The 12349-nt window shown below is 47.3% G+C and overlaps 1 protein-coding gene across 1 annotated transcript in view; it reads right to left on the reverse strand.

The window, feature by feature from the left end:
* SLC4A11 (solute carrier family 4 member 11) overlaps nucleotides 1-12349 on the reverse strand; it is a 125929-nt gene that overhangs the window by 35373 nt on the left and 78207 nt on the right. The window contains exons 7-9 of the mRNA XM_083367134.1: nucleotides 7032-7155; nucleotides 5703-5909; nucleotides 2823-2907 (exon numbers count right to left, since the gene is read on the reverse strand). Coding sequence (XP_083223260.1) covers nucleotides 2823-2907; nucleotides 5703-5909; nucleotides 7032-7155 — 416 coding nt within the window. The remainder of the gene's footprint in view (nucleotides 1-2822; nucleotides 2908-5702; nucleotides 5910-7031; nucleotides 7156-12349) is intronic.

The following is a 12349-nucleotide window of genomic DNA, read 5'->3' on the forward strand; positions in this document are numbered from 1 at the left end:
GGCCCTTTGGTGACTTGTGGACTTCAACTCCCAGAATTCCTCAGCCAGCGTGCCTGGCTGAGGAATTCTGGGAGTTGAAGTCCACAAGTCATAAAAAGGGCCAAGTTTGAAGACCCCTGCCTTAGAACGACATACAACAGGCAGGTAGTCCTTGACCTACGACAATAATTCAGCCCAAAATCTCCCTCGATAAGCGAGATGGTTGTTCAGTCAACTTTCTCCTGCTTTACCTCCCTTCCTTGCCACGGTTATGAGGTGAATCACTGCATATAAATAATATATATATATAAATAATTCACTATATAAATCAAATAAATAAATAAATAAATAAATAAATAAATAAATCTATTAAATTAGCCACACGGTTGTTAAGTGAATCTGGCTTCCCCCATTGACTTTGCTTGTCAGGAGGTCACAAAAGGGGATCGCGTGACCCCGGGACACTGCGACTGTCGTAAGTAGGAGTCAGTTGACCAGCGTCTTGAATTTTGATCACGTGACCCAGGGGATGCTGCAACGGCCGTGTGAACAACGGTCATAAGTCACTTTTTTCCAGTGATCTGGTAACTTCTGAGCGGTCGCTAAACGAACGGTTGCAAGTCAAGGATTACCCACAATGCAACGGTAGCCGTGCATTTCCAAGAAGCATATATGTTGTACACTTAAGGGAAGTAGGTATATCTATCTAGTAAAAAGGAGTAGTGGGGTGACATGATAGCAGCCTTCCAGTATCTCAGGGGCTGCCCCAAAGAAGAGGCAGTCAAGCTATTCTCCAAAGCGCCTGAAGGCAGGACGAGAAGCAACAGATGGAAACTAGTCAAGGAGAGAAGCAACCTGGAACTAAGGAGAAACTTCCTGACAGTGAGGACAATCCACCAGGGGAACCACCTGCCTCCAGAAGCGGTGAATGCTCCAACACTGGAAGTTTTCAAGAAGAGACTGGACAGCCATTTGTCTGAAATGGCGTAGGGTTTCCTGCCTGAGCAGGGGGTTGGACTAGATGACCTCCAGGATCCCTTCCAACTCTGGTAATTTATTCTGCTCTGTTCCGATGGCTAACAGAGCCTTGGTGGAGCAGTGGGCTAATGCCTCCTTAAGGAACACCAGCTGCCTGCCATTATTGCAGGTTCGAGTCCCACCAGGCTCCAGGTTGACTCAGCCTTCCATCCTTCCCAGGTAGGTAAAATGAGGACCCAGATTGTTTGGGGGCAATAAGCTGACTTTGTAATAATGCCGCTTGGGGTGTGTGTGTGAAAGCCCTAATAAGCAGGCATATACATAGAATGAAGGCTACTGCTAAGCTTGTAAGCCGCCCTGAGTCTTCGGAGAAGGGCGGGATATAAATGGGATTAAAATAAAATAAAATAAAATAAAATTAGTGCAGGTTCGAGTCCCACCAGGCTCAAGGTTGACTCAGCCTTCCATCCTTCCGAGGTAGGTAAAATGAGGACCCAGATTGTTGGGGGCAATTAAGCTGACTTTGTAATAATGCCGCTTGGGGTGTGTGTGAAAGCCCTAATAAGCAGGCATATACATAGAATGAAGGCTACTGCTAAGCTTGTAAGCCGCCCTGAGTCTTCGGAGAAGGGCGGGATATAAATGGAATTAAAATAATAATAAAATAAATAACAAGCTGTCTTCCGATACTTAAGGGACTCACAGAGAGGAAGGGGGGGGGCGGGGCGGTGGTCAACCTGTTCTCACCTGAAGGCCGGACAAGAAGCAACGGGTGGAAACCCATCGAGGAGAGAAGCAAACCTACAACTAAGGAGGAATTTCCTGACAGTGAGGACAATTGACCAGCCTGCCTCCTATGGGGCTGGTGACCCCAAGGGGAGAGGGACACCATCAAGTGGTTGTTGGTCTGATTGTTGTCATCGGTGGGGGTGGGTGGGATTATTGGATTGGGTAGGGTGGTTTTATTTCTGCAAACTGCCCAGAGTCACCGTGAGTTGAGGCCATATAGACTCTCAAAATAGATACTAAAATAAAATATATAAAATAAAACAAAAGCAGTGCTAGAAGGGGAGGAGGAGGAGGAGGAGGAGGAGGAGGAGGAGGAGGAGGAGGAGGAGACAGCTGTGGGGTCCTTGGTGCTCTCTGAGCTGGGCGGCTTTCTTACAGACGTTTCATGACCCAACTAGGTAACATCATCAGTGCTAGAAGGGAGTGGGTTTGAGGAGAGGAGGAGGAGGAGGAGGACGACTACTATGACTGTGGGGTCCTTGGTGCTCTCTGAGCTTGGTTGTTTTCTTGCAAACATTTCATGACCCAACTAGGTAATATGATCAGAGCTAGGAGGAGGAGGAGGAGGACTGTGGGGTCCTTGGTGCTCTCTGAGCTTGGTGGTTTTCTTGCAGACGTTTCATTACCAATCTAGGTAACAGCATCAGTGCTAGAAGGGGGTGAGGTCTAGTCCAAGGCTTTACAAATACAAATACCTGAGAAATGTTACCTAGTTTGGTAACGAAACATCCTCAAAAAGCAACCAAGCTCGGGGGAACACCAAAGACCTCTCAAACTACATTGTAAAATGTGACTCCGGTAATGAGAGAATACTATTGTGTACGGGGGTTATCATACTGTCTTTGGCCGCTGCACGTAAACTTCTTGGTACACGTGGACAACCCTTGACGTGGTCAGAGGACATCCCTTTTGGCTGAAGACTTGGGAGAAATCTCCTCGAAAAAAGCCCGATGCAAGTTTTCCTTTGCAACAAGGCCGAGTTGTCAAGACCCTGGTAAACAGGACACGGCAAAATATGTCGACTCTCTTTTTTTTCTCCCCCCCCCCCGCGCCCCTGTAAACAGCAGCTCACCTACCGTCGGTGAAGTCCAAAGCGTACACTGGAAATCTTCTAGCAATGTCATCAAAAATCCCTTTGCCAACGTTGAAGAACTCGTGCAGCTGAAGGGAGGAAGGAAATGTTATCTCGGTTCAAAAATGCGCCTCTATTGTTGGAGAGGGAGCGCGCAGGCCTCCGCCGGGCAGACCGGCAGAAGCCCGCCGGCAGACGGAATTCAAAAGAAATGATGACAGGGCAGACGGACGCTAGGCGGCCAGAGAACCGGGTGGGGTGGGTGGGTGGGTTTCCTCCAAAAACGCCGTCAGGTCTCAAGAGGCACCACACACACACACACAAAAAAGGCAAGGAGGGCCTTGCGGCACACAAAGCCATCAAAAAGCACCGTCAACACGGGCAGAGTTGATTTTAGGAGGGGGATATTTGAAGCTCAAGGTTGAACTGTGTGTGTGTGTGTCTGGGGGGGTCCCGGGTGCCCTCTGAGCTTGGAGGTTTTCTGGCAGACATCTCATGACCCAACTAGGTAACGTCATCGGTGCTAGATAACATCATCAGTGCTACAAGGGAGGATTTGAGGAGGAGGAGGAGGAGGAGGAGGAGGAGGAGGAGGAGGAGGAGGAGGAGGAGGAGGAGGAGGAGGAGGAGGAAGACTGTGGGGTCTTTGTTGCTCTCTGAGCTTGGTGATTTTCTTGCAGATGTTTCATAGCCCAACTAGGTAACATTATCAGTGGTACAAAGGAATGTTGTTTGTGGAGAGGAGGAGGAGGAGGAGGAGGAGGAGGAGGAGGAGGAGGAGGAGGAGGAGGAAAACGACTGTGGGGTCCTTGGTGCTCTCTGAGCTTGGTGATTTTCTTGCAGATGTTTCATAGCCAAACTAGGTAACATCATCAGTGGTACAAAGGAATGGGGTTTGTGGAGAGGAGGAAGAGGAGGAGGAGGAGGAGGAGGAAGAGGAGGAGGAGGAGGAGGAAGGAGGGGAAGGAGGAGAACTGTGGGGTCCTTGGTGTTCTCTGAACTTAGTGGTTTTCTTGCAGACGTTTCATGACCCAACTAGGTAACATCATCAGTGCTACAAAGGAGTGGGGTTTGTGGAGAGGAGGAGGAAGAGGAGGAGAAGGACGACGACGACTGTGGGGTCCTTCATGGTGTCTGAGTTTGGTGGTTTTCTCGCAGGTATTTCAAGACCCAACAAGGTAACATCTTCAGTTGTAGAAGTATATGTTAAGTTTAAAGATGGAAGAGGAACAAGTTAAAGAAACAATGGTAACATGGGCAAAAAACCTTGGGCATAATATAGAGTTAGAAAACTGGCAAAGTCTTTGGGAAAGTAATTCTAAAATAACAAAGGCGGCGACTTACAAAGAAAACCTATACAAAATGTTCTATAGATGGCACTTAACACCTGCGAGGTTAGCAAAAATGTTTAAAAATATGTCTAGCAGTTGTTGGAAATGTAGACAAAAATCAGGGACATAATATTACCTTTGGTGGACATGCCCGAAAGCCAAAAGATTCTGGTTAAGAATACATATATGGTTAGAGAAAATGACTAAAAAAACCCGTAAGATTTTAAGCCAGAATTATTTTTGTTAGGTATACAGGGAGTGCAGAATTATTAGGCAAGTTGTATTTTTGAGGATTAATTTTATTATTGAACAACAACCATGTTCTCAATGAACCCAAAAAACTCATTAATATCAAAGCTGAATATTTTTGGAAGTAGTTTTTAGTTTGTTTTTAGTTATAGCTATTTTAGCGTGGATAACGTTATCTAGTTTGGTAATGAGATGTCTGAGAGAAAACCATCAAGGTCAGTGGGCACCAAGGACGCCACAAAATTAATTTTGCTTTCTGCCGTTTGCTGGCCAGCTGCTCAGTCCTCCGTCTCTTTCAACTCACCTAGTCCTCCAGGTGAGGTTGTGTAACAGACCCTAAAAATTAAATGTGCACAGGTAGCCCTTGACTTACAAGCACTCATTTAGTGGCCAGGAGAATTTGCAGCGGCACTAAAAAAAAACAACTGATTTACGACCGTTTTTCACACTTATGACCCTTGCAGCATCCCCATGGTTATTTGATCAAAATTCAGACGCTTGGCAATTGACTCATACTTATAACGGTTGCAGCGTCCCGGCGTCACGTGATCCCCTTTGGTGACCTCCTGACAAGCAAAGTCAACGGGAGAAGCAGATTCGCTTAACGACCATGTTACTAACTTAACAACTGCAGGGATTCGCTTAACAACTCTGACTCGCTTAACCACCATCTTGCTTAGCGATGGAGTATTCTGGGCTGCGTTGTGGTCGTAAGGTGAGGACTATCCGCAGAACCTCTTAGGACAGGGGTAGGCAACCTTGGCTCTTTTATGACTGGTGGACTTCAACTCCCAGAAGTCCTCAGCCAGCATGGGGGAACTATGGCCCTTTCATGACTGGTGGACTTCAACTCCCAGAATTCCTGAGCCAGCATGGGGAAGTATAGCTCCTTCATGACTGGTGGACTTCAACTCCCAGAATTCCTGAGCCAGCATGGGGAACTATGGCCCCTTCATGACTGGTGGACTTCAACTCCCAGAATTCCTGAGCCAGCATGGAGAAGTATAGCTCCTTCATGACTTGTGGACTTCAACTCCCAGAATTCCTGAGCCAGCATGGGGAACTATGGCCCCTTCATGACTCGTGGACTTCAACTCCCAGAATTCCTGAGCCAGCCATGCTGAGGGGAAAGGGAGAAGTTTCCTAGCTGAGCCATGCCGGCTCAGGAATTCTGGGAGTTGAAGTCCACCAGTCATAAAAGAGCCAAGGTTGCCTACCCGTGTCTTAGGAGGACACCTGCAAGGTACCAGGGCTGCATTTCGAGGGCCTGAAGCATGGCACCGGCTCCCCTTATCCTCCTGTACCTTCAGAGGCTTGGGACCATGGGCTTTGTGTTCCTCGCTCATGGCCGAGGGCCTCTGGTTGACCACCATCAGCAGGTGTCGCTGGTGGACCAAAGCTTCTTTGAATTCTTCTTCGGTTTTGGTTTCCAGAAGTTTCTGCCGGAAGGTGATGTCCGAAAACATTGTGGCAAATGTCCGGCCCACTTCGGTGGCTGTTTTGGTACTTTTCTGAAGAAGCAAAAACAAGGAAACCAAAAGAGATGTGAATGAATAAGACGAATATCTACATCAGGGCTCCTCAATCTTGGCAGCTTTAAGACTTGTGGACTTCAACGTCCAGAATTCCTCAGCCAGCAAAGCTGGCTGAGGAATTCTGGGAGTTGAAGTCCACAAGTCTTAAAGGTGCCAAGATTGAGGACCCCTGATCTACATGATGTTTTATGACATCTCCATCTCCTTCCCTTTATCCTGGGTCTAAGTAAAATGGCTGGCCCAGAGGACGGCGGACTCTTCAAAGGACCTTGGTGGGCTTGCTGAAGGCTATGCAGCACGGAACACAGAACATCATCAAAGGGGACCTTGGAGGTCATCCAGTCCAACCCCGTTCAAGTAGGAGACTCTATATACCATTTCAGACAAATGGCTCTCCATTCTCTTCTTAAAAGCCTCCAGTGATGGAGTATCCACAAACCTCTGATAGTTCTCAGAGTCAGGAAATTTCTCCTTAATTCCAGGTTGCTTGTCTCCTTGGTTTGTTTCCATCTATTGCTTCTTGTCCTGCCTTCCGGGGCTTTGGAGAGTAAGTTGACCCCCTCGTCTTCTTCGTGGCAGCCCCTCAAAGATCGGAAGACTGCTCTCATGTCATCCCTTCTTTTCCCTAGACTAGCCGTACCCAATTTCTGCAACCATTCTTCAAAGAAGACCTCCAAAGGTTGCTTTAGATTACAGAATATAGAAGAATAGAGTTGGAAGGGACGTTGGAGGTCTTCTAGTCCACCCCTCTGCCCAAGAGGAAGCCCAGAGCCTTTCTGGGCAAATGGCTGTCCGATCTCTTGTAGTCTTTCTCAACCTTGGTCAGTTTAAAACAGGTAGACACATCAACTCCCAGGAATTCCCCAGAGGGAATTCTGGGAGTTGAAGTCCACAAGTCTTAGAAGTTGCCAAGTTTGGAGACCCCTGTGTTGTTAGGCCATCACTGTGGGCCGAATAGCGACAAGAGACTGAATAGAGAAAGGTGATTATTTCCCCCACATGAAGCTCTTTCACCCGCACTCGAAGTAGGATGAATTTGGCTTGGAAATGGCAAACAGGCAAGGAAGAGCCACCAGCCCAGAAGGAAAGCCAACGTACCATCTTTGGAGGGGCGAGCACCAAAATCACAAATCTCACTTCACAGGAATTCTCTCCCCAGTTCTGGGGTCTTTCCAGGCGGCTGATGCAAACGTGACGGCGCTGGAGAGATTTGATAGTGCAACTGTCAAAACAAAAGACAGGGTTATTTCAGCCGGACCGGAGGGCTAGGAGATGGTCACCTTCTGGGAAGGAAGTTGGCTTGAAAGGAAAAAAAAAACAAGTTTAGACCTTCTATGGAGATTCTCAGTCACCCGGGTCACAGCTGTCCCTAAGGTGCTTTTTCCCGAGGCAACTGGACTTCCTCTGTTTTTCTCTGAAGACGTTTCGCTTCTCACCCAAGATGAGGAAGCTTCTTGGGTGAGAAGCGAAACGTCTTCAGAGAAAAACAAAGGAAGTCCAGTTGCCTCGGGAAAAAGCCTCTTTGGGATAAGGTTAGCCCTCGTTTCCACGGTGGGCCAGGGAACTGACTAGGGAAGACCCTCATAATCTGCGCAGAAAATGTACCCTTCGTGCATCAAACACTCATTTCTTAGAAGGATCGTGAGGAAGGGACCCATTAGCCCCCTTGACAAACATGAAGGGGAAGGTCAACAGAGAGGACAATTAGTTTCTCTCGTCTCTGTGGATATCTGTGTACAAACATGGGGTCCTCACTGCTCTCTGAGCTTGGTGGTATCCTTGCAGAAATTTCAGGTAACATCACCAGTGCTAGAAGGGAGTGGGGCTTGGGGGGAGGAGGAGGAGGACTGTGGGGTCCTTGGTGCTCTCTGAACTTGGTTGTTTTCTTGTAGATGTTTCACGATCCAAGTAGGTAACATCATCAGTGCTGCAAGGAGGAGGAAGAGGAGGAGGAGGACTGTGGGGCCCTTGGTGCTCTCTGAGCTTGGTGGTTTTCTTGAAGATGCTTCATCACCCAACTAGGTAACATCATCAGTGCTGGAAGGGAGGGAGGAAGGAGGAGGAGGAGGACTGTGGGGTCCTTGGTGCTTTCTGAACTTGGTTGTTTTCTTGTAGATGTTTCATGATCCAACTAGGTAACATCATCAGTGCTGGGAGGAGGAGGAGGAGGAGGGCTGTGTGGTCCTCGGTGCTCTCTGAGCTTGGTCATTTTCTTGAAGATGCTTCATCACCCAACTAGGTAACATCATCAGTGCTGGAAGGGAGGGAGGAAGGAGGAGGAGGAGGACTGTGGGGTCCTTGGTGCTTTCTGAACTTGGTTGTTTTCTTGTAGATGTTTCATGATCCAACTAGGTAACATCATCAGTGCTGGGAGGAGGAGGAGGAGGAGGGCTGTGTGGTCCTCGGTGCTCTCTGAGCTTGGTCATTTTCTTGAAGATGCTTCATCACCCAACTAGGTAACATCACCCGTGCTAGAAGGGAGGGCAGTTGGTCTTTGTTTATAAACAGTTGGCTTGTCCTGTCAGTGTTGGTGAAAGTCCCAAACACGCTTTTTCACGACTCTGTTGAAGACAGCAAAGTCCACGTTCTGGACAGAGAGGACCTCTGGTTTGAAAGAGGAGTCAAAGAGGCCATCTGCATTAAGACTGAGTAGTCCTCCCTCAACAGAGGGGGAGGGATGTGACAGCCCACTATTCGGGTGACCCGGAGGGCACCGATCAACCTCCGAATGGCCTCAACGACTCTCAGAAAGGGTACCGACGACCAGATGACTGCAAGGAATATAAATCCTTCCATCCTACACCATTCAGTCAGAACTGAAGAAGCTTCTTGGATGAGAAGCGAAACCTCTTCAGGGAAAAACAAAGGAAGTTCCAGTTGCCTTTTGAAAAAACACCTTTGGGACAACTCTGACCTGGAGGGCGGAGAAGCTCCGCAGATACCCACGGACAGTTCATCAATTAAAAATAAAATCTATAAAAAATCCCAGCTAATGAGACGTCTGCTAAGCGATTCCTGTCGCGCTGGTGTTGATCTGCTCCACTGAGGCGGGCTGAAGATCATCAACCTGCCAAAACGAGGTTGTGTGTCCATTTTCTTGTACAAACTTCCATTTCTTGCAGTTACGGAGAGCAGATACAAGAGAATTTGTGAGGCAACTCGGGTTATCGGTTCAATCCTCTGGTTTCCTAGGTCGCTTAAGCTCTCATGTATATTCATCAGCCAAAATTGGTGCGCGAAGAGAACGGCTTAATGCGCTATTTGCAATTCGAGGTTTCGTTCTTTGCATCTAAGGCAGCGACGGCCTCAATTTTTATTCAACAGCAATGACATTTATGCGATCTTGAACAGCGGTGGGGGGAAATACAGGTTTTTTTTCCCTTTGGGAAATGTTGTGAACCTCAAAGCATCCTGTCCTACTGAAAAACATTATGGGTCGTCCTCGACTTATGACCATAATGGAGCCTTGAATTTCCGTTGCTAAGCAAGACATTTGTGCTTTGCCTGGTTTTATGATCTGTCTTGCCACAGTTGTTAAGTGAGTCACTGCAGTTATTGAGTAACAGGGTTAAGTAAATATTAATGGGAAATTAAAAATTGGGAAAAACTAATTAGGATATTGTCTATAAAGAGTGAAAGTTAAAATAACCAGGATACGTATAAGCTAAAAATGATTGATAAATGTAAGAATGTTATTTTTATTTAATTGATATAATAAGAACTATTAGTTTAAATATGAGACAGTAAATAACTAAGGGGAAAAGAGAGGAAATATTTAATGTGGTAGTTTGAGACTTGCACTAAAGATGTTTGCATTTCATTGAATTTTTGATTAACTCAGCCGCCACGTTGCTTTTTAAACACTTAAATGTAAAATTAGAAAATCAATAAAACATTAAAAAATAAAGTAGGGTTGCTAAGTGAATCTGGCTTCCCCCATTGACTTTCCTTTTCAGAAGGTTGCAAATGGGGACATTGCGACTGTCATAAATATGAGTCAAGTTGTCAAGCCGCCGAATTTTGATCACCTGACCGCGGGGAATGCTGCAACGGCCGTTAAGTGTGAAAACGGTCGTAAGTCACTTTTTTCGGTGCTGTTGTAACTTCCAACAGTCACAATGAATTGTCGTAGGTCAAAGAAAATGGTCCCGTGTAGAATATAATGGCCTAGGCCAGAGGTAGGGAACCATGACCGCTTGATGACCTGTGGACTTCAACTCCCAGAATTCCTGAGCCAGCCATGCTGGCTCAGGGATTCTGGGAGTTGAAGTCCACAGGTCATAAAGCCGCCTAGGCCTACCTCTGGCCTAGGCCATTTTCTGGCCCATTTTCTTCCCTGGATTCTGAATTTCTCCAGAAATGTCTCTTTTTCAATCCCTCTAAAATCCAAGCTGGATTGGGTGAAAATTTAATGTCATCCTTCTGCCCGCTGTCCAGACAGGAACCATTAAGCCACGCCAACATCGACGAACTTTTGATAAGGGGGGGTTACATCGTCAAAAAACACAAAAATCTAAAAGAAAAAAACAATTATGAAAGAATTTCAGCCGCTGTCATGGATCTTTGGAGCTATTTATAGTCAATTCAGGGTACACATTTGCACCTCTTTCACTGGCCCAGTCCAAAGTGTTGGGCTGCCTTCATTTCGGGGGCTGAAAGCCCAGCTTCCATCTGCTTTCATTTCGTTAACGGACAGCTCTGCCGTCAAGTTTTCTTTCTTATTTTTTTTTTACTTCTGACAAATGTGAGAACTTCACTTCGCACTTCAGACGCTTCTCGAAAAGCCTTGTCAGGACCCTGAATTTCATCTTTAATGTAATTTTATTTTTCGGGCCCAGCTATGACAACTCTGCTGCTGCCAGCTTCAGTAGATATCTAGAAGTCGGGGGTGGATGATGGGTTTTCAGGTCACTTAAGGCCTCCAATAAGACATGAATGTTCCAGATTTACAGCGCGCGATTGTGTCACGCCAAATCTCAGGGGCTGAAGTGACATCAAAGAGAAACACACACACACACCTTCATTACGGGTCGTCCTCCACTTAGGACAGGCTGTTTAGTGACCGTTCGAAGTGATAATGGCACCTCAAAAAGTGACTTGTGACTGCTTTTCACACTTAACGACCGTTGCAGCAATCCCATGCTCAGCGATCCAAATTTGGAGGCTTGGCGACTTGACTCGTATTTATGACGGTTGCAGTGTCCTGGGGGTGTGGGTGCGTCACGTGATCCCCCTTTTGTGACCTTCTGAAAAGAAAAGTCAACGGGGAAACCTGACTCACTTCACACGCGTGTTAGCAATGTTTAGCTCAACTTGATTTTACTTTATTTCGAAAAAGTTAAGCCTCCTTTAGCGCAGGTCGTCCTCGACTTACCCCAGTTCATTTAATGACCGTTCAAAGTTAAAATGGCATCGGGGAAAAAAGTGACTTTTGACCATTTTTCCCCACTTTGCGGCATCCTTTTGGTCATGTGATCAAAATTGAGATGCTTGGCAACTGGCATGTACTGATGACAGTTGCAGTGTCCCAAGCTCCCTTAACAACTGTCTTACTTAGCAACAGAAATTTCAGGCTCCATTGTGGATGTAAGTCGAATTCTCCACATCTGAAATGGTAGAGGGTTTCCTACCTGAGCAAGGGGTTGGACTAGAAGACCTCCAGGAGTCAGTGTGTTCTAGTCACGCCTTAGTCATGAAAGTCGGCTGGGTGACTTTGGGCCAATCGCCAGGAGACGGTGAGTTCTAGTCCCACCTTAGCCATGAAATCCGGTGGGTGACTTCAGGCCAGTCGCCAAGGAGACGGTGAATTCTAGTCCTGCCTTAGCCATGAAAGCCAGCTGGGTGACTTAGGGCCAATCGCCAGGAGACAGTGAGTTCTAGTCCCACCTTAGCCATGAAAGCAGCTGGGTGGCTTTGGGCCAATCGCCAGGAGACGGTGAGTTCTAGTCCCACCTTAGCCATGAAATCCGGTGGGTGACTTCAGGCCAATCGCCAAGGAGATGGTGAATTCTAGTCCCGCCTTAGCCATGAAAGCCAGCTGGGTGAGTTCAGGCCAATCGCTAGGAGACGGTGAGTTCTAGTCCCACCTTAGCCATGAAAGTCAGCTGGGTGAGTTCAGGCCAATCGCCAGGAGACGGTGAGTTCTAGTCCCGCCTTAGCCATGAAATCCGGTGGGTGACTTTGGGCCAATTGCCAGGAGACGGTGAGTTCTAGTCCCGCCTTAGGCATGAAAGTCAGCTGGGTGGCTTTGGGCCAATCGCCAGGAGACGGTGAGTTCTAGTCCCGCCTTAGCCATGAAATCCGGTGGGTGACTTCAGGCCAATCGCCAAGGAGACGGTGAGTTCTAGTCCCACCTTAGCCATGAAATCCGGTGGGTGACTTCAGGCCAATCGCCAAGGAGACGGTGAGTTCTAGTC

This window comes from Vipera ursinii, assembly GCF_947247035.1.
Source record: "Vipera ursinii genome assembly, chromosome: 7".
Classification (NCBI taxonomy): Eukaryota; Metazoa; Chordata; class Lepidosauria; order Squamata; family Viperidae; genus Vipera; species Vipera ursinii.